This window comes from Sarcophilus harrisii, chromosome 3 (assembly GCF_902635505.1).
Source record: "Sarcophilus harrisii chromosome 3, mSarHar1.11, whole genome shotgun sequence".
Classification (NCBI taxonomy): domain Eukaryota; kingdom Metazoa; phylum Chordata; class Mammalia; order Dasyuromorphia; family Dasyuridae; genus Sarcophilus; species Sarcophilus harrisii.
Window position 1 is genome coordinate 293,822,226 of NC_045428.1, and position 21,928 is coordinate 293,844,153.

General features: G+C 38.3%; 1 protein-coding gene across 3 annotated transcripts; it reads left to right on the plus strand.

Moving 5' to 3' along the window:
• The first annotated feature begins 351 nt into the window (after positions 1-351).
• Positions 352-21,892, plus strand: ZDHHC23 (zinc finger DHHC-type palmitoyltransferase 23). Of its 3 annotated transcripts, none has more exons than XM_023499037.2 (5): positions 352-607; positions 1,549-1,743; positions 9,096-9,803; positions 12,315-12,473; positions 16,553-21,892. In XM_023499037.2, the coding sequence occupies exons 2-5, from the start codon at positions 1,583-1,585 to the stop codon at positions 16,818-16,820; spliced, it is 1,296 nt and encodes a 431-aa protein (XP_023354805.1). In that variant the 5' UTR covers positions 352-607; positions 1,549-1,582; the 3' UTR covers positions 16,821-21,892. The 3 variants fall into 3 exon arrangements, with proteins under 3 accessions (XP_023354805.1, XP_023354803.1, XP_003763642.1); XM_023499035.2 differs by having other exon boundaries at positions 353-607; positions 12,306-12,473; XM_003763594.3 differs by lacking the exon at positions 352-607 and having other exon boundaries at positions 641-1,743; positions 12,306-12,473.
• Positions 21,893-21,928: the final 36 nt, after the last annotated feature.

Genomic DNA, 21,928 nt, shown 5'->3' on the forward strand with positions numbered 1-21,928 from the left:
CAGCCCCGCCGCCAGCTCTCCTCCTCCTCGGTCCCCAGCCCCCGCCCCATCCTCCCCTCAACGCCTGCCCCGCCCCTTCCCGCAGCCCCCACCCCCACCAGCGCAGGCCCGACGGCGGGAAAACCCCGTGGCTTTCGCTAGACGGGGAGGGGTCCGCCAGCTGCTCTGAGCCCGGGAAAGCCTCACACGTGGGGATTTTTCCGCAAGGCGGGGAAGGAGCAGGAGGAAGAAAAGGAGGTGGTGGGGGGGGGGGGGGGGGATTCCCGACGTCAGGGGGCGGGGCACCCGGAAGCTCCGAGGGCCGCGGAGGAGACGGCGGGGGCGGGGGCGCCGGCTCGGGCCAGGCTGGAGGAGGAGGAGGAGGCAGAGGCGGCAAAGTCCGGGGCAAACGTCGGAAGCCGCCGCCGCCGCCGCCGCCGCCGCCCGAGGGCTGCGCTTGAGTTTGAGCTTGAAACTGAACCTGAGCGTGGGCCGCCTGTGGCTGCCAGGTGAGCGGCGGCGGCGGCGGCGGGGCGGCGGGGCACCGGCTCCCGGACTGCCGCTTCCGCGGGTCCGCAGCCCGGGGGAACCGCGCCGCCGCCTCCGCTTGCTGCTTCTCTCCAGAAAGGTAACTACAACTCGGCGTCCAAGGTCAAGGGCGCATCGGGGCGGGGCCGCAGCCCGGGGGAGCTAGGTTTGCGGGGGAGGGCCGGTCCTGGGCTGCTTCCCCGCACCTCCACTCCCCCTACCCCACGCCCACGCTCTGTGGCTCTGCGGGGAGGGAGAACGGGGTTCGAATCCTGATGTGCTTTGGCGCTGTGTATGTGACCTTGGGCGAGTCACCGCCCCTTTTCTGAGCCTCAGCTTTATCGTCTGTGAAATGGGAATAGTGATTGCACCCTCTCTTCTCTTCCACCCTCCCTCGGGATGTCGCGAGCGTCAAATTCGGTTAGGTGCAGAAAGCCCTCTCTGAGCCTCTATACAGCAACGACAGTCGTCATTATGTCCTGACATCCAGAAAACCCAATCGGGAAGGTGTCTTTCCAATACCCCCCACCCCGGGCTTGAGCTGTGTGCCAGCAAGGTGACCTCCTCACCCTTTTTCAGAAGAGCGTGACTTTTCCCCCTCCGCGGGATTTCCCGGCCCGGGCCGTCACGCCCTTCTCGCCCCGCCCACTCCCTTACCTTTTCTGGACGTCAGGTGTGTTGGGGCCGCTTCTGCCCTGGCTCTCGGCTTCCTCCCGGGCCTGGCTTCTGGGAGCGTGGTCCGCTGTCGCCATGGGAACAGTAAGCATCCCTGGACCAGAGGGAGGGGGGAGCGCTGGAGGCAGTAGATGAATAAATAGTAAAGGCCTGACAAGCCCCTCTCTCTCTCTCTCTCTCTCTCTTACCAGGCTTAAAAGAGAAACCCTAAACCTGGGAGAAGGTGATTTCCCTCTCTCCTCTTTTATGCTGGAGTGTATTTAGGTGTTGACTGTGTCAGTTATGGTTGCTAAAAGTAACCAGAGATAGCTAGGATAGTGATTGTTTTGACTAGAAGGTGTACTCAGTTGTACTCTTTCCTCTTAGAGGGCCCTTCTCCTCATGCTGACAGGGCCTGGTCATGGCACCAAAGGTGAATAGGAAAACTGTAAAGAAAAAGAAAACGGAAGAGCCTGAGTTGGAACCCCTTTGCTGCTGTGAATACATAGATCGAAATGGGGAAAAGAACCATCTGGTGGCTAGTTTTTGTGATTGCCAAGACCTTGACGAAGGTTGTGAAAGGTAAGAGTCCATTTCTTTCCCCCTCTATACCTGTGCCTTCACCCCTGGGAAGGCTATTCTCTTCCCCAATCCAGATCACTGAATCTTCTGCCCTTTACAATTCCAGATGTACAGCCACACTTGAATCTAAAGCTTTCTGATTCAGAGGCCAACTCTACCCATTACCTCTTTGAGTTGTTATTTCATATTTTAGCCATTTAGACTCTGAGAATTTACCTTTGTACTACTTTTGAGACATCTGAGGGCTTTCCTAGTATTTTAACTCCTTATATCAAATAATGTATTTGTGGGAAGTAAATTGCTCATTCCATTATTGCATAACTATATGATTAGGTGAGATTAGCAGTTAGCATTTATAAAAGGTTTGTAAAACACTTTGCAAATGTTATCTTATTTGATCCTGACACTAACCCTGGGAAGTAAGTGCTGTTGTATCCATTTTGACAAATGAGGAAACTGAGATAAGGGTTAAATGATTTACTCGGGGCCACACATCTACTAAGTGTCAGGCTGGATTTGAACTCAGATTTTCCTGCCTCTATGTCCAGTGTTCCATCCGTTTTGATACCTTGGAATAGGGATAAGGATGATAAATTGGCTGAGGCAAAATGAATGCATAAACAAAATGTGAGTAAGCTTTGTCTGTTAGGTCAGGTTTGATAGATCTGGCTCTGGCCCTTGAGCAGATTTTTATGTTCACACATATACCCCAGGAAACTCACTCAGAGTTTTCTTTATTGGAGAGGCTAGCTGTATGATGAATGCATAGCTTTCACAAAGAGCCCTGTGGTACTCTGCAGACATCATTTTCAATTTTGAAACATGATTCCAGAGAACCAGTGATGAAACATGCTTTCATTACAGAGAAATAATGGATGCAGAATGAGATACACATACAAATTTTGTGTATATGTATTATGTATGCACTGTCATTGGGCTAATTTGTTTTCCTTGATTGCATATTTGTTATAAGAAATTCCTGTTTTTTCCCTACTTTTTTCAATGGGATGAGGGTGGTGTGTAGGAGAGAAAATATTTCTGTCAATTTAAAAAATGGCTGGGAAGTGGAAAGAAGAGAGGACTAGGCTTCAGATATAGAATATTACATATATTTTCAAATGAAGTCATCATATAGTTTTGCTTAACTGTTTGCTTTGTACAAGAGGTCTCTCACAGAGTGGGAATATATAAATGTTGGAAAGGGAAAATTGAAACACATCAATAAAACTTAAAACAATGGAGACCCCAATTATTTTCCTGTCAGTCAAACTTGGGGCAAGTATTTAGTGCAGTGTAGGGGAAGGAGCATTGGGCCTGAATTTCAGAAGACCTGAGTTCAAATATTGCCTCAGATACTCTGGGAAAGTCATTTAACTTCTGCCTCAGTTTTCTCATCTATAAAATGTAGATAATAACACTTAGCTCCCAAGGTTGTTATGAGGATGAAATAATAATTGTAAATAGCTTAGCACAGTAGATAGTAGGCACTATACTGCTGATTCCTTTTCCTTTGGCTTACCTTAGTTTCCTCAGTGGTAAAAAGAGGTAAAAATAGCACCTACCCTGTTGGAGGAACAATGAAAGAAGGTGCTTAATAAATGCTTGTTCATTCCCTTCCTCCCCCTCAAGTAGGCTGGATGATGTTAGGGTAAGCAAGCAACATTGCAGAGTATTATAATATCACTTTGCTTTCAATTTTTTTGATGCTCTAGACCCTGAGATGGAATGTACTTTTTAAAAAGGTAACCATTAAAAACCATTTAGAAATAGCTTTTTGTACTCAGCAGTAATAATATGGGTTAGATCCACTCTTCACATAATTATAAATGTTTTAAAATTGCTCCCATGTGGGAGACATAAGGTGAGAAGAGTAGCGATGTTGAAAACCTATTTTTTTTTCCTTATATAACTCTTTTGAGGTGAAGAAGTCATGCAGTTGCAAATTGCTGAATTGATAGAACCTGTGATGATTTGAGGAGAAAAAAATTAAATAGCTGTAGTTTCTAGGTACATTTGGTACATTCATGTAGCCATTTTGGACAATCTTTTAAGCTCAACATGCTCTTCTTTTATTTTCAGACAGGTACCATTCTAGTTCAGATCACTTATCACGTCTTCCTTGGGTTATTGTAATTCTCTCTTAATTGATCTCTGCCTCAGTTCTCCCTCCTCTGTAGTCCTTATACACTGTTCTGGTGAAGTAATTTTTCTGAAGCTCTGCATTGATCACAGCACTCCTCTCCTCCATCAACTTCAGTTACTCTCTCATACAGTCTTTAGGATAAAATATCAGCTCCTCTTTTAGCTTTTAATGCCCTTCACAATTGTGCTCATACTTATCCTTATCTTTGTAGCCTCATTGAATGAGATTCCCAGTCTAATCAAATCATCTTTCTCTCTGTTCCTCACTTCATGCCCCATCTCTTTGCATTAGCTCTTTCCCATTACCTCTGTCTCATAGGATCTCTCTCCCTTCAAGATACAGTGCAAGTACCATCTTCTATGTGGGTTTTTCCCCCCCCTTAATTATTAGCACTCCCCTTTTTGAACAACTTAATCTTTAGCTACCTTTTATATTTTCTGTATATTCTTTTCATGTTTGGTCTCTCTCTCTCCCTCTGTAAATTTTATATATACACACTCACACATATAAAATTGTTTTCTATTTTAAAATATTAAACTATTAATTTATCTAATTTAATTTATTAAAAAAACAATTTACAGAAATCTATTTTCTCTCCTTTCCCCTCATCCCCATTAAAGAGAAAAAAAAATCCAGAACAGATTTCTTGTAATAAATATGTAAAGTTAGGTATTAAAACATAAGCTATTTGTGAGTAGGAATTATTTCACTCACTGTATTTGTATCCTCTGTACTTAATGTATTTGCATATGGTAGGTATTTAAAAAAATACTTGTTGATTATTATAGTAATTGCAGTGACCCATGCTTGAAAATAAACCAACATTTAAAAAAAAAAAAATGCTGTTTTTGAGAGGTGGTTTAATATAGGTTCTGTCTAGTTGATGGTTCAAAATCTGTATTAAATAATGTAAGTAATTAGTAAGTTTGATTGTTCTTTCTCCCTACTTAGGTTTAGTGACTTGAGACAATACTTGTTCAATAGCCTGAAAGCTCAGATTTCATTTTTTTTTTTAAGCTCTTCTACATGTATATTGACTTTCCCTTGACTGAAAGCTTTTTGACAACAGGGATCCATGTTTTTTTAGGCATCTTTCCCGGTCTCCAGCTTTGTTCTGCCTTGTGACATTTTCCCCTCTCCCAGTAATTTCATTTCTGTAGGCGAGAGCTCCCTGATGAAAAAATTCCCTTTACCAATGAAGACAAGACTCTTCTGAAACTTAAAGGTGTATGATCTGTATGATCTGTCTGGGTCCTATACCCTGAGAGCACACAGCCAATATATGTCAGAAGATGACCTCGACCCCAGGAAATTCCAACTCCTAAGCTGCATCTCATCAACTACAACATACCACCTCTCACTTTGCACAGTCAGTTCTTTTATTGTTCTTTCTTCCCTTCTTTGGTCTTGGAAAACTCTTTTCTTAGTGGAGCATATCACTGCTATGTTGAGAATTCCCAAATCAGCTACTCCAGCTCTCTCTTGAGTTACAGTTTTATAGTACTAGTTGCTTATGTATTTTTCACTTAGCTGTCTCAGACTTAATGTCTACATATGTTTTCATCTTTTTCTACAAATTGTTTCTCCTTTCAAGCTTCCTTTTTATACTTCTGACTACAGCCTCTCTCAATCTGCCTTCCCTTCTATTAGTCCCTTCTCTCTATTTTCTTTTCTCTGCTTTTTATCAATACTATCATTTTCAACACTTTGGAGCCACATTAGCTCTTCTTTTCTTCCTTTTCCTTCTGCTTCTATATCTGATAACTCATGTTTTGACTTTTTCTTGATGGTATTACCTCTATCAATTCTTTTCTGTTTCTTTTGGCAGGCCCACACACAACTTCATACCTAAATTGCAATACCTTCCTATTTGGTATGTCCACTTTAATTTACTCTAATTTGTCTTTAGTTACTACTTCAGATTAATCTTCTTAAAAATTTATTATTATTCTTATTCCCTAAAACCTCTTAGTGGTCCTCTTTTCATTAAAATGGTGAGGGACTATGGGCCTAGAGTATTTTAAAATTATAATTTGTTTTTAACATTCATTATCTAAAACTTTTGAGTTACAAATTCTCTGCATCCTTTCCTCCTCTCCCTCACTTATGAAAAGGTAAGCAATATGTCCATTAAACATGTGAAATCATGGAGAAAATATTTCCATATTAGCCATGTTTCTTTAAAAAAGGGGGGGGCAAAAAAATAAAGTGGAAAAAATTATATACTTCAATCTGCTTTCAGAAGTTCATCAGTTTGTTTTTTTTGGAGATGGATAGCATTTTTCATCAAGAATCCTTTAGAAATTGTTTTGAATCATTGGCTTAATCATAATAACTTAATCTTTCACAGTTGATCATCATACACTATTGCTGTATGATGATCTCCTGGTTCTTCTCACTTCACTTTGAATCAGTTCATATAAGTCTTCTCAGATTTTTTCTGAAACCATCTCCCTGATCTTTTTTTATAGACCAATAATTTTTCATCACAATTGCATATCTCAAGACTATTCAGTAAAAATCATAGTTATTGACGGTCTTTGTAGCTGAGTGGTGCAGTGAATAGAGTGTTGAATTCTGATACTTATTAGCTCTGTGATCCTGGGCAAATCAGTTATTTAACCTCTGCCTTAATTTTTTTTTCATCTGTAAAATGGGACTAATAGTAGCCCCTGCCTACCAGGGTTGTTAGGATAAGCTATGTAAGTGCTATAAAAACTTGTGATGGAAAAAGCCATCTGCATAGAGAATAAGGACTATGGAGACTGAATGTGGATCACGATATGTAGATCACAAAAATATGAAAATATTTGTTGTTGTTTACTTGCTTTTTCTTTCTCATTTTTTTCTTTTTGATTCAATTTTTCTTGTGCAGCATGATAAATGTAGAAATAAGTTTAGAAGAAATACAAAATAAAAGTGCTATTTAAAAATCTAGCTGTTATTGGAGGAAGCTAGGTTCTGAATTTGATGTCAGGAAAATCTGAGTTCAAATCCCACCTTAGATACTCTGTATTTTTGGGCAAGTCATTCTTATCTGTAAAGTTGAGATGATAATAATAATAATAAATATCTGCTTCACAGTATTGTTGTGTGGATCAAATGAAGCTACAGGTAGGTCCATTGCCTTGCAAATCTTTTTTTTTTTTTTTAATTAAAGCTTTTTATTTATAAAACATATGCATGTGTAATTTTTCAACATTGACCCATGCAAAATCTTTTGTCCAAATTTTCCCCTCCTCCCTACCCTTCTGTAGCTGGAAGTCCAATACATGTTAAATGTGTTAAAATATATGTTAAATCCAATATATGTATACATATTTATACAGTTATTTTGCTGCACAAGAAAAAACAGATCAAAAAAGAAGGGAAAAAAACTGAGAAAAATGCAAGCAAACAACAATAGGAAGAGTGAGAATGCTATGTTGTATTCCACACTCAGTTCCCACAGTTCTCTCTCTGGGTGTAGATGGCTCATTACTGAACAAGTAGAACTGGTTTGAATCATCTCAATGTTGAAGAGAGCCACATTCATCAGAATTGATCATCATATAATCTTGTTGCCGCGTATAATGATTTCCTGGTTCTGCTCCTTTCACTTAGCATCAGTTCATGGAAGTCTCCTCAAATCTTTTTGAAATCATCCTGCTGGTCATTTCTTACAGAACAATAACATTCCCTAACATTCACATGCCACAGTTTATTCAACTATTCTCTAATTGATGGGCATCCACTCAGTTTCCAGTTTCTGGCCACTACAAAGAGGGCTGCCACAAACATTTTTGTACATAAGGGTCCCTTTCCCTCCTTTAAGATCTCTTTGGGATATAAGCCCAGTAGTAACATTGATGGATCAAAGGGTATGTACAGTTTGATAATTTTTTAAGCATAGTTCCAAACTGCTATCTAGAATGGTTGGATCCATTCATAAGTTCCACCAACAATGTATCAGTATCCCAGTTTTCCCACATCCCCTCCAACATTTGTCATTATCTTTTCCTGTCATCTTAGCCAATCTGACATTGCTTTGCAAATCTTAAAACTCTTTGCATTGTTTAAAGGTTGACTATTATTATGCATTATTCTGTCTTTGTAATGTTCTATCTCTGCAAGCCATCAAGCCATCTGATTCTGCTTCCTCTAGGATTAATAAATGTTCATATAGCTTTTTTCTCTCCTTTGTTAACTATTCTGGTCTCCTTGATGTTTCCCCATATATTCTACCTCTCATTTTCATGTTGTCTTCAAAATTTACCCCAATTACTACCTCCTACAAGAAGCCTTTCCCGATTTCCCCAATTAGTGGTCTCCTCATTTTTAATATTTCCTTACCTGTATATGTATATCTCCCTCGATTAAAAGTCTTCTGTAAGGGGACTTTTTTTTTTTTTTTAAGTATGTATTCCTTGTACCTAACTCACTGCCTCTAATACAGTAGGTACTTAATAAATAGTAGTCATAAATATTATTTAGCTTTCCATGCATCTTGTCTTTATGGGCCTTAATGTTTTAAAACTGCACTAAGACTTTTGGATCACTCAGCACATAATTGCAGATCCCTTATGTTATCTGGTTGTGTACATTATGCACCGCAAACGTGGCTTCCGTTTGTTAATTAGAAGAATAGCCTTTTTCATATAGCTCTTGCAAATATTTTCCCTTCATCAGAAATAAGTACTACCTGAACCAAAAAATTGTTTCAAGATTGTGTGTGACCCAGGTTAGTTTCTAGTCTCCTCATGCCTTACTCCTCTCTCTCCCAGCCCCCAGTTTATTGTTCCTCAGATAAGATACTTTCTCTCCTGATTTCATCATGCTTGGAGTTCTTTTCTACCTCCTGACTTCTCTGGCTCCCTTCAAGTTCTATTTAAAACGCTCCCTTTATAAGATGACTTCCCCAGTCCCCCTTTATGGAGTGCCTTCTCTTGTTGATATGATACTTGGTTGTTTTCATGTGGTCTTCTGCTTTATAGACTGAGCTTCTCCAAGCAGAGATTTTTTTTTTTTTTGTTTAGTTTTGCTTTGTTTTGTTTTGTTTTTGTATCTCCAGAGCTTAACTCAGTACCTGGCAGATAATAGGCACTTAATAAATGTTTATTGACTATCATAGTAGGTGCTTAATAAATGCTTATTGACTTGACCTAGCCTTCAGTTTTTTGTGTTTTTGATTTTCTTTTTGAGAGAGGACATATGTTCTTTTTCCTTACAGGTGGATTACATGCAAATCCTTGCAACCAGAGACTTTTGAGAGAATTATGGACACAATATCAGATCGATTCCGAATTCCCTGGCTTAGGGGGGCCAAAAAGGTCAATATTAGCATTATCCCACCGCTTATTCTCCTGCCACTTTTTCTCCATGTAGCTTCTTGGCATCTTCTGTTGGGCATTATCATCTTGACCTCCCTTCCTGCCCTGACACTGGGGTATTACTACCTCACCCACAGGAGGAAAGACCGGACCCTGTTTTTTCTGAGCTTGGGGTTATTCTCCTTGGGCTACATGTACTACGTGTTCCTTAAAGAAGTGGCCCCTAAAGGCCGGGTGGGACAAGGGCAGCTGGTTATTCTCACTTGTGGATTATTTCTAATACTCATAGCCCTACGTCAAGCCAAGAAGAATCCTGGCTACCTCAAAAGTCCAGTACAAAATGGCAGCCTTCCAAACAACGGCCCAGTTGAATTATTAAACAGGAAAGGGCAGGAGAAAGTAAAAGGATATCCTGGAGATTCACTGGGCAATGTCAACAATCGAATAGTAAAGGATGACCCCAAGACCTATTCTAGGACATCGGTTGAGAGCCCCAACAAAGTGAAGGAAGACTGGTGTGCCAAATGCCAGTTGGTAAGGCCTGCCCGTGCATGGCATTGTCGGATATGTGGAGTGTGTGTGAGAAGAATGGATCATCATTGCATCTGGTAAGTTCTGGGAGCTTGGAATGAGGCTTTAAATTAAGCTTCATGAAATTGAATTAAAGTTAAATTAAGTTTTAACCAAGGGTTTGTGAACTTTTTTTTTTTTTAAAGCATTTTTATAGCAATGTGATTGATTTTCTTTCTTAATTCTGTGCTTTTTTATGCATTTAAAAACATTTTAAGAATGTGTAGACAGATTCTACCAGATTACCAAAGGGATCCATGGAACAGAAAGGGTTAAGAACCCCTGCTTTAAGCTAAAATGGGTTGTAAGACTCTGAACTACATTTGTTCTTTCCCTTCCTTAGTCTTTAGCTTCCTGCCTTTTACACCTCTCAGATATTTGTAGATTGTTACATGTTCCCACTTAGTCATCACAGAGTTGTACAGATTTAGCTCTTCAGTCATTTGCCTTAAGTCAGTCCTTTGATTCCTGGGATTGTCATTTTAGCGACTCTCCCTGAATCTGCTCCCAATTTGTCAGCAGCTTTTTGAGGAGACCCAGAGTTAAATCCACTTTCAAAATTGGCTCTGTATGAATCTGTGGAGTGTGATTCCTTCTGAATATGTAGGCTTTGGTAGCTTGCTCTCCTCCTTTACTCCTTCCCTTTTCTCTTCTCTTCCTCTTCTCTTCTCTTCTCTTCTCTTCTCTTCTCTTCTCTTCTCTTCTCTTCTCTTCTCTTCTCTTCTCTTCTCTTCTCTTCTCTTCTCTTCTCTTCTCTTCTCTTCTCCCTTTTTCTTACCTTTTCTACCCCTTTCTCCTCTTTCCCCCCTCTCCTTTTCTCCCCTCTTCTTCCCTCCTACCCATCTTCATTTTAACTGGGCCTTTTGTATCAACAGTGCATTAAAATACTTTACTAACCATTTTCTTCACCCCAAGCTAGCATAATTACTTTGGCTGCTCCATGCTGATTTCAACAGCTGATAAAAAAGCTGCAAGCTAAAGCTCTTTAGATTTACCACTGATTTGGAGCAGTGGTCCCCTTTGGTACTACTACTGTTTTATCAGTACTACTGATAAAACAAGAGGGAAGGCACATGTAACTTTGCAATCTTTTATAAATGATTGAGGTTTCTTGAACAGATTAGAGCACAGATTTGCTACCTTTTCTGAATACACATACATGTTAAAAGACAAACTTATATAAGTATAGATTCAAATTTTTTTTTTTTCAGGTCTAAATGTTACATACTATTCATTGTGCAATCAGACTGCTTAAGAGTGACACTTTCAATGAAAGAGTGAACTAAACCTGAATATTCTATTGGTGTTGGGTTTTTTCTCCATTGTGATATAAACTTAAATTTTACATACACACACACACACAAAACGGAAGGGAAAAAAACACCATCATTATAAATAAATTATTATTTACTAATTCTAGAAGTTATCTGAGTAGCTTTTTCATTGAGTAGTTTTTCACTGAGTAGTTTTTCATTGGATATAGGGATGTTATTTTTGTTTTTGTATCTCCATTGTATAGCATGATACCTGGTACATAGTTGGCACTTAATAAGTATTAGTTGATTGATTAATTGGTTACTTAATCATTTAGAGGAATCTGAATGAACTTGGGTTTGAGAATAGCTGTGTTTCTTTCTTCCAAGCTTGCTATGGGAGATACATATACATATACATATACATACATACATGTGTGTGTGTGTATATATGTATATATGTATATATATAAAGTGAAAATTCTTGTGCTGCTGGCATTTACTTTCAGGTGCAACCATACTTTTAGGGGGCATGTTTTCCCCAAAGAGTTTTCAGGTTTTTCTCTCTTGACACTTATATTTTAGTACTATTCTGTCATTGATTATATGTATATACAGCAAGGGTGTTTCTATATGAAAAAGTAGATGTGATTTACATGCATGTTCTATTTTGGACAAGGGGTTATTTGTAGATGGGCAGAAGCCCTGCATATACATTGAAAGAAGATCTTTTTAATGCTTGAGTCTGCCTATTTACAAATGGACAAAGGGGACCAGCAAAAATAGGCTTCACTATAAATGACATGTAAATTTTTTTCATGATTATCCTCAGATTATGTATTTGCAAGTTTTAAGTCCTATTTTCTATTCTTGTTTTTGTTTTTGAACCTTTCTGGATCTGTTATATTTTTTTTTTACTGATGTTGAAAGCACCTCTTAATTTAGTATTTGCACATTTTCATTAAGGTGATATTTATTTTCCCTTTCTTATGATGTTAATAATGTTAAAATTATAAACAGGTTTGGGAGCCATGTTCTACTTCTCATTTGAACTAATGGTGTAAATAATGGTAACAGAACATTAATAAGGAACCATATTCCTAAGTCTCTAAATATTTTTGTTAGTCTGTGATATTGACAGATAAGGCACATACTTATTTCTGGCATGTTTTGCCTCTATGACCCAGACAGTTCTCTTAGATTCTCAAATATGCATTGCTGTTTGTGATAAGGGACTTATCTGGATAGTTTTTAAAAATATGTTTTTCCCCCTTCACCTCTTTTGAGGATAAATAGTTGTGTTGGAGAATCCAATCATCAAGCATTCATCCTTGCACTGTCAATCTTCTTAGTCACCTCTGTGTATGGGATTACCCTGGCCTTGGACACCATCTGTAGAGACAGAAGCATCTTCACAGCTCTTTTCTACTGTCCAGGAGTTTACACAAACTACAGGTGAGAAATGGGTACTAGGGGAGAGGCTATGGGAAGGGAGAATGGGTTTTGTCCTTTAAGAGGACAAAAGAATACCTTTGGACTTAGAATTTTCTGCATAAAACAATCAAAGCCATCTAATCTGGTCATTTGACATATGGAGTTTCTAAGCATGATAATAATAACTGACATAGTGCTTTAAAGTAAATAACTTTCAACTTGTGCTTTCTAACCTAAGATTAATTTCCTATTATCCTTTCAAGTCCTGGTGGTAGAGTTTCCCATGACTGTCTTTTCTTCTTTATAGTCTCATTGGAGGCTATAGCCTAAGACTTTGACCTGGGTCCTCAATACCTCTGTCATCTTACCAGCTCTCAGGAGTTCAGGGTTATCATCTTTATACAGATGGCCATTGAGATTTCTCTCTCCATCCCCAGTCTCTCTTTCTTTCTTTCTTTTTTTTTTTTTTAATTTAATAGCCTTTTATTTACAAGATATATGCATGGGTAACTTTATAGCATTAACAATTGCCAAACCTCTTGTTCCAATTTTTCACCTCTTACCCCTCACCCCCTCCCCCAGATGGCAGGATGACCAGTAGATGTTAAATACATTAAAATATAAATTAGATACACAATAAGTATACATGACCAAAACGTTATTTTGCTGTACAAAAAGAATCAGACTCTGAAATATTGTACAATTAGCTTGTGAAGGAAACCCAGTCTCTCTTTCTATGCTTCAGTGCTGTTTCAGCAGTTTTCTGTTGGGCATTTCCTATTGGATGTCCAACAGGCATCTCTCACTCTCAGCTTCATTCAAACACAAGTTGTCATGTTCCCCAAACTACATCTCCTCCTAACTTCAGAGTGTCTCTTGAGGATACCACCATTTTTCCAGTTAACCTCTATTTGCAAGCTTGGTGTCATTACAGTGCTTTCTCTTTCATCATTTCCATATCCAGTCAGCTGCCAAATTCTTCTTCCTAACTTCTCAGTGTCTCTGGAGGGTACCATTATTTTTCCTGTTAACCTCCACTTGCGAGCTTGGAGTCATTACAGTGCTTCTCCTTTCATCTCTTCCATATCCAGTCATTTGCCAAGTCTTGTGGATTCTTCCTCCCCAGTGTCTTTAATATCCAGTTATTTTAATAATCCATCTGTTTCTTTCTATTCATATAGCTACTCCCTTGATTCCTGTCCTCTGTACTTCTTATGTGGACTATTGCAATAGTTTATTGCAAAATTGTTTCTCCTCTAAGATCAAACCCAAACTATTGTTTTGCTTTAAACTCCTCACAATTTGGTTTCAGCTGAACTTTCTGGGTTTATTATACATCATTCCTTTATATACACTACATTCTACCCAAACTGTTTTACTATTTATTTATTTGTTTATTTTTTAATACACATTGCTTTATGAATCATGTTTGGAGAGAAAAATCAGAACAAAAGGGAAAAGCCATGGGAGAGGAAAAAAAAAAAGCAGAAAAAAGAAGTGAACATAGCATGTATTGATTTACATTCGGTCTCCTTGGTTCTTTTTCTGGATGCAGATGGTATTTTCTTTTCAAAGTCTATTGGGACTGCTTTTGATCGCTGAATCACTGAGAAGAACCAAGTCTTTCATCGCACATTCTTGCTGTTACTGTGTACAATGTTTTCCTGATTCTCCTTGTTTCCCTCAGCATCAGTTCATGTAAATCTTTCCAGGCCTTTAAAAAATGAGCTTATTCATCATTTTTTATAGAGCAATAATATTCCATTACCTTCATGTACCACAACTTATTCAGCCATTCCCCAATTTGACCATTCTCCAGTTGATGGGCATCTACTAATTTTTCAATTCTTTGCTTCCACAGAAAGCTGCTACAAAACATTTTTGCACATGTGGGTCATTTTCCCTTCCTTATGATTTCCTTGGGATACAGACCCTGTAATGGCACTGCTGGGTCGAAGGGTATGCACACAAAGTTTTACTTTGAGAGAAATTATTATTGTATTGTTGTATTAATAACCAATTGTTAAATTGGGATCCATTTCTCCTCCATTTCCTCATTAAGGCCCAGCTCTTGTTAAAGTCAGTCTCTGAAAGACATTACTCTTAGCCCTGAAGAGCCCTTAGCTCTTCAATATTGGGTGGGACCTCATCCAACTAGGACATCTAACTTTTGTTTAGCATATAAACAGAATCCAGACTGGGTTATTCCTTACCTGGACTCCTCATTTAGAGTTTAGGGTAACCCAGTTCATGATGGAGAAAACCAACCCAGAGTAGTCTTGGTAGAAAAGGACTTCCTGCTGGAGGCAGCTGACTCTCATGATGAAATCAGCAAGAGGAGCTGAAGATTTTCATCCTGCTTCCCCATTAAATATCTATCGGTCAGGATTGATTGTTCACTTGTCAAAGGAATTCCCTTTCAGAAGTGTTATTTAAGGCTTTCAGGGTCTCCACTGGGGTCTTTGATTATGAAGAGAAACCACTGTCATCAATATATTATCAGCTAGCTTAATTAATAAATTGATTATTCCTGGATTATTGCCCAGAAACTTTGTCTCTTGAGGTTTTCATTTGTCATGACTTATTACTATTCCTTACTCACAAGAGTCCATCTCCCATTTTGGGGTCTTTACTTGGAATATACCCCTTTGCTTACCTCTTCCTTTTTTATACCTCTCTAGCTTCCTTCAAAGTTTGGCTCAGGCTCTACTTCCTACAAGAAACTTTTCCTGATTCCCTCCACCCCTCTAGTGCTAGTTGCTAGTGTCCTTCCACCTCCACTCCCAGTTCTGCCCTTAACAAGTAAAATAACCCTAATCCCTTTTTTTAGGTAAGGAGACTCCAAAAAATTTGAAGATGTTTATTTTTCTAGACTCAATATCCCCAGGTCCTTTGAAAATCTAGAAGAGGATTACAGATGAACTAGGTGGTTCAGTGGCTAGAGAATGGAGTTTGGAGTCAGGAAGACTCATCTAAGTAAATTCAATTCTGGTCTCAGACACACTATCTGTGAGACCCTGGGCATGTCACTTAGCTCTGTTTGTCTCAATTTCCTCATATTTAAGATTAACTGAAAAAGGAAGTGGCAAAGCACTCCAGTGTCTCTGTCAGGAAAACCTGAAGTGGGGTTGTGAAAAGTCATGCAAGATTGAAATGATTCAATAATAACAAAGAGGGATCATATTTTAAGGTCACCAACTTATGCTATTGACTCATATTGATCTTTCATTACAGATCTTCTCTCACTCCTTTTCTGCTATCCTATACTAGTACAATTGAAACTCAGTTTTATGACTTAACATTTATCCTTATTTAAATTTCATGATATTGGAGGTGGCCCATTATTTCACTTATTACAGTGTTTTTGGATCTTGATTCTGTCATACATTATATTAGTCATTCCTCATAGCCACAAGCTGGCCATAAATTTGGTCAACTAACCCTTCCAAGGAACTGATAAAAATGTTGGGAAGATCAGAGTCTTTCAAGACTTATGTGTCTTTTACCTATAGGTATTCCTTAGCATTATTATACTATAGAGAAATAATAGACATTTAATTAATGATATTGGCTGAATGGATTTATTCCTTGGTTTCCTTTCTAGAGTGTGCTTGAATCTACAGCGGGGTTTTAGTGAAGAAACCAAGCACTTATTAAGCACCTGTTATATGCCGGGCATTGTGATAAGCACTGGCATTTTAAATAATGGCAAAAGACAGCTTCAGGGAGCTCACAATCTAGTGGGGGGGGATGGGACAGCGTACTGACAATGTTGCACAAACAAGATATCTGTATGTGGTAAATTGGAGAGAATCCCAGAGGGAAGATGCTAGCTTTAAGGGAAGATAGGGAAAGGTGAAAGTGTAGAAGATGCAGTCTTATAGGAACTTGGAAGAAGTCCAGGGGAGCCCATTTATGGAGATAGGTAGGGAGAGAATTCCTCCCAGTGTCTTAGCTTTCTTATCTATGAAATGGGTAACAGTATTTCTTGCTTGCCTTTGGAATCCCCCACTGAAGAACACCCAATACATTGTATTAGAAGGTTAGGATAATTTGTGGCAAATGACAATGCTAAATGCTCTTTTTTTTCCTTCTACCAGCACTGCTCTCTCCTTTACCTGTGTATGGTACTCTGTGATCATAACAGCAGGCATGGCCTATATTTTCCTGATCCAACTGATAAACATCAGTTACAATGTGACTGAGAGGGAGGTTCAGCAAGCCCTCCGGGAGAAGACTGGGCGCCGACTCCTCTGTGGGCTGATCGTGGACACAGGCCAGTATAACCGGGGCTTCCTACGGAACTGGCATCAGTTTTCCACCCTGGGCACACGCACACTCCACCCCCCTGCCGAGGACATTGTCTGAAATGCCTTCTGTGCCAGTCTCAGGCATGGATGGTGCCTCTGGGATCGCACTTAACTCTTTGGTGTCCTTTGCAGGCTTCTCATTCTAACACCAGTTTCCTAAAAGGCACTTGGAGGCTGAGTTCAGGTTTTTGAGAGTATAACACAAAGAAGTTAAATACCTTCTTAACCTCACAATTTAGAGATTTTTATATTCAAATAGTGAAAGAGCCATTCATTTCCAAGCACCTCCCTAATGAATTCTCCATCGCCAGGAACTGAAAATGATAGAGATTGAGGAGTACAGCCAAGAAAATTAAATTTTCACCCAGTAAAATGAAAACTATTTCATAATCCGGGGTGATGTATTGACAAATCCTAAGAATTAAGGGTGAGCCAATGGAGGATGATTTGTATATAGTGAATATGCAAGAATTTATTTGCATAGGGACAAAAGTTAAAAAGTGACCACTAATTTTCACATTTCTGAGTGGAAAGTGGATTGCAAATTTATCTCCTGGTATTCAGAGAGCACAGTTTTCTAGGGATAATTATATAGTAATTATCACTTTATAAAGTACAAGGCATTAGAAAGCAGGGTAGAGACTTAAATGAACCAAGGGCTTAATCTAAATGCTACACATCTAATTGAGAAGGAAGGACAATCAAATATAATTATAAAGACAATTAATACAGTCAATATTCTGTATAGCAGTAATTTTTAAGTAAAATTTTAATTTAAGAATTTTAATGTATGTGTGTGTATGTATGTGTGTATGTGTGTGTGTGTGTGTATTTTTCTAGCTAAGAATGTATTTGTTTAATATAAATAACAATAATAGGAATTCAAGATTTCCATGGTTCACCTTGTAAGGTGTTAGTACAAGATTGTCATGATTTCCGCAAAAGGAGAAGTACTTGCTTCTGTCTGTGGGGTGACTAATACCAAGAGCTTAAATTTTTTTCCAATCTAAGTATTTAAAAAGTTAACAATTTTTAGCACTACATTACAGAACCCATGCATTAATACTCCACCTGTTATTCCAGCATGACTCTCTTTTTGGGAAGTTAGTTCCACTTTTAATGTTGTTTTCCATTTACCCTTTTTACATCTTTTCCATATCTAGAGAAGAGAAGAAAACAGGGTATATACTATTTCCTCTAATGAGTGAATCATTGCTTTTTTCCTGGTTGTTTCCCAAAACGCCACTTATTTGCACTTAAGAAAATTAAGATGGTTAAAAGAAATAGCATTTCTGCGGAAGGGATTATTCAGTATTAGAAATATGATGTAGAAATCGGATGATTCAATTCGGGGGAGGGAATAATACTCTTGGGAATATTTGATGTCATGGATACAACCTTTTTGTAAGCCCAAAGATAACCAGTAACTCCTTAAAGATGTTTACAGCCAGTGAAGGGAAAATACTGCCACCTTTTTTAGTCTTTCTATGAATGTTATTTTAGAGAGTTTTTATTATATCTATCTCCATAAACTGTACATAAGTCATTACTTCCTATAACTTTCATCTGCAACTATGTCTGTCCCTGGTCTCTCGGTGTTAGCTGACAGTTTTTAGCTCATTAAAACGACCAGATTTCACACAGGCCTGTAACTTGACTCCTGGTGAGAAATTGCTTCCTGTGGCAACTGACTATAGTTGTTTATTTAACAGTGGTAAAAGAGAAGTCCCATTGGGATAAGTACAGGAAGGCAACATTGGGAACTTAGCTGCAGCTATAATTCTCAAATACATAGTCTCTTTCTTGGTCAAGTGTGCCAGGGAGGGAAAAGATATTTTATACATCTTAGAAACTTTTAAGATTTGAAGCCAGTTATTGTCTGTACAAATTTTTTTTTTTGATAAAGAAAAATGGATTTTGTTATTTACCACTTCTCTTGAGTGCCAGATATATGGTATAGTTCCTTATTTTAGACTATGAATTATATTTTCTTACTAGTTATCTTATTGGAACTGTTAATGGGCAAGTTTTCCCTTATTATAGTCTTGCAAAGGTGAAAATGAACTGCAATATGACTAAAGGCAGTTGTAATTCAAAAGGTATGGATCAGTCCTTAAGACCAGAAACTGACATTCAAATATTTAAAAAATATAGTTTCATTTTCTATAAAGTAACAAAAAACCAGGAACTGACATTCAAATATTTAAAAAATATAGTTTCATCTTCTATAAAGTAACAATCCTTCCACTTGGGAAGGAGCTGATTCCTTGATGTTACTCTGTCTTTTTGGCATTCACTAAGTAGAGGTGTGGCATTTCACCCCCTCCCATAGATAATTGTTTATTGGCATTCGAGGATTTGGGAGTTTTGGATCAGCAATTTCTAAAAAAAAAAAAAATCAGCAAAAAATATAAAAATCTATTCAAATTTGAGCTAAAATGTTGACATGTCTGTTTATTCCTATTAATCAGCCATTCAGGAGGGTGTCCAGTAATCATAGTATTTACATTAATTCATAAGCAGGCGTATACAGGGATCCCTTTTTGGTCTACAGCTGTATATAGGGAATTTTCTGTTTTAAGTTTAGATGAGAAGTTCTTCTATAGCAGTTTCCTAGTTGTATTTTTAGCAGTCCTAAGAGCCAAGTAGCTACTATCTGCAGTAATAACCCCATTTAATAGATGAAGATACTGGGACTCTTTTAGAAGTTGTGACTTCTCTATTAGACACTCAGCTGAAATTGCAATTGAAACCACGACTTTCAACGTCCAGTGCTCTTTCCACTAAATAACACTGCCTCTCACCACCATGATTGCCTAAGGAAAATTGCAGAAATTTGAAAACCACATGATACAAAAATGAACTTTGGGTCCTCCTTATAGTTTTATCAAGAACCCATAGAGTATTTTTCCCATATGGGAAAAATCCACTTATTCTAAGGCACTCTAGACTGAGGCCTTGAACCTCCTATGTAGTCCCAGACTAGAAAAGGTCACGTCTCACTTTAATCCAGAGCCAAAATCAGTGATAGTCCCATGGTTCAATGACTATAAGTAATAGATACGAAGCATAATTAATAATTTCCTTTCCTTTTTTAACTTTTAAGGAAAATAATGCCATGTAAATGTGCCCTTAAAAGTCTCATGTAGTCATGCTGCTGTCCCAGAGAAAGGAAGAGAAAAACAAAATCAGCTAGGATTCAGAGGAGCAATTTAGTAAAGAACTGTGAAAAGCCCAGTAAAATAATATAAATGTGATGCACGGGAAGCACTTTGTGCTTTATTAAGGGCCTACTCTAATAATGCACTATTAGCAACATAATTTCTTTCTATTTTCTGGGTACCCTTGATGAGAAAGTATAACCACGGGTATGTTTGTTGGAGATATTTTGCCTTTAACTATGCTGATTGTTTTTTCTTAACTGTGATATTTGTATTTTTTTGGTAGAAAATTCAGTGTTTTATAAATCTGGATCCTACTTCATGAACACCATTTTATTTTTCCTACCATACTGTATGTAACAGTGGTGCTTTCTCATTGTGATCTGATTAAGGTCTCTTTGACCAAATGCAAAAAAGAAAAATTGTGTCTTTTTTTACTTCTGTAGTCCCAAGGACAGTAATATTGCTTGCAAGGAAGAATATTCCATTGGGAGCGGGGGGAAGGGGAGGGAGAGGGTAGAGACGGTTCAGTGCCAGAAAATGCAAAGCCAGTGATCTGTTAACAGATCACTCTGGGGAGGCAGGGAGCTCACCTTCTCTTGTGTTTGTATGTGCAATTTATAAAAGTAGAAAATGTGATCTAGAAGCACATTTTCTAATAGAATATTTTTTCTTCTGTGAGGTTTCCAGGCTTCTTGAGTTTAGACAAATTAAATAGGTTTACATGGTCTTAATTCACTTTTAGCCATAAGTTACTACTTAAGAGTCAGAGAACTGGATAATTTCACAAGACAAGCAATGGATTATAAAAAGCCTTTCACTTCAGGTTACTGTTTGAAATCCAGTTTGCCTTTTTATGTGTTTCTGTATAATGCCTATTCTTGTAGAGTATAAGCAGCTTATTAACAAGTGTGCCATTTTATTTAAAAAAAAAAAAAAAACACAAAGGGGGTGGGGGAAAAGGAAGATAGCCATGTCTAGCTTATTGCTGATTGAAATGCACTCCTACCTTGTAAATGTTTGCTGTGACTGATGTGAAACGAGCTGCTGGATTCATCTTTATTCCCCATGGATAGTTGTCACTATTTGCAACCCGGCTCCTAGTGGACAACTATCCACATTACAGTGGGTACTATGAGTTTTAGCAGTATTCAGTCAACAAACATTTACTAAGCGCTCACTATGTGCCCAGCACTGTGCTAAGCACTACTGTTGTATCCACAAGAGGCCAAAGACTAAATGGCTAATGGGGTAGCTTTCTTTGAGAGCTGGTACCTACCAGTCAGGCTTGAGGCATATTATGCGAGTTTTTTTTTCCCCTTAAGTCTAACAAGCATTTATTAAGCGCCTACTCTATGCAAGGCCCTCCCCTTGCATATCCTAAACCTGTACTGTGGTACCTTTCACCTATAACCATTTCATGTTGTAAAGGAAAAAAAATAAAAGCTTTACAACCAGAGATAGAGCCTATTGTGGGAAGTAAAATTGTATGGTCTTCAAAGAAAAAAATGTCTGACCATCCTTTGAAGCCACTGAAAGATGTAATATCACATAGCTTGCAAATGCCATCAGTTGTGATCTGGTAAAGTGGGTGTCGGACTGCTTTAGTTGGTGTGACTGTTGAGCCCTTTCATATAAAATTTACCTTCCTGGTTCTAATCGTTGACTTCAGACTGAAGGAAAGCCAGGAATTTTCCATTTTAACAAACAGATGAACATATGCAGAATTAAGCCTCACTTGCTCATGCTGTGGAAGTGTGTACTATGTACAATTTGCACTGTTTTTTGTTTTTTTTTAATATTTCTTGTATTGATATGATTTTATCACCTCAGATACAGAGCCTTTAAATGATGATTTCAAAATAACTGCCATTTATGTAAAATACTGTTGTGTTGTGACCAAATTGTTTAAGTGGAAATAAAGTTTTCTTAAAAGGAAAAGAGCTGTATTCTGATTTATATTAAAAGAACATATTGCATTATGTTTAGAATTTTCTTTTGTGTT

What these genes read in the sequence shown, in the direction of transcription:
- ZDHHC23 (XM_023499035.2), top strand. Translation starts at nt 1,583, where the DNA reads ATGGCACCAAAGGTGAATAGGAAAACTGTAAAGAAAAAGAAAACGGAA. An exon ending in ATGGATCATCATTGCATCTG is followed by an intron (nt 9,804 to 12,305) that starts GTAAGTTCTGGG and finishes ACCTCTTTTGAG; the next exon opens with GATAAATAGTTGTGTTGGAG. An exon ending in GGAGTTTACACAAACTACAG is followed by an intron (nt 12,474 to 16,552) that starts GTGAGAAATGGG and finishes TCCTTCTACCAG; the next exon opens with CACTGCTCTCTCCTTTACCT.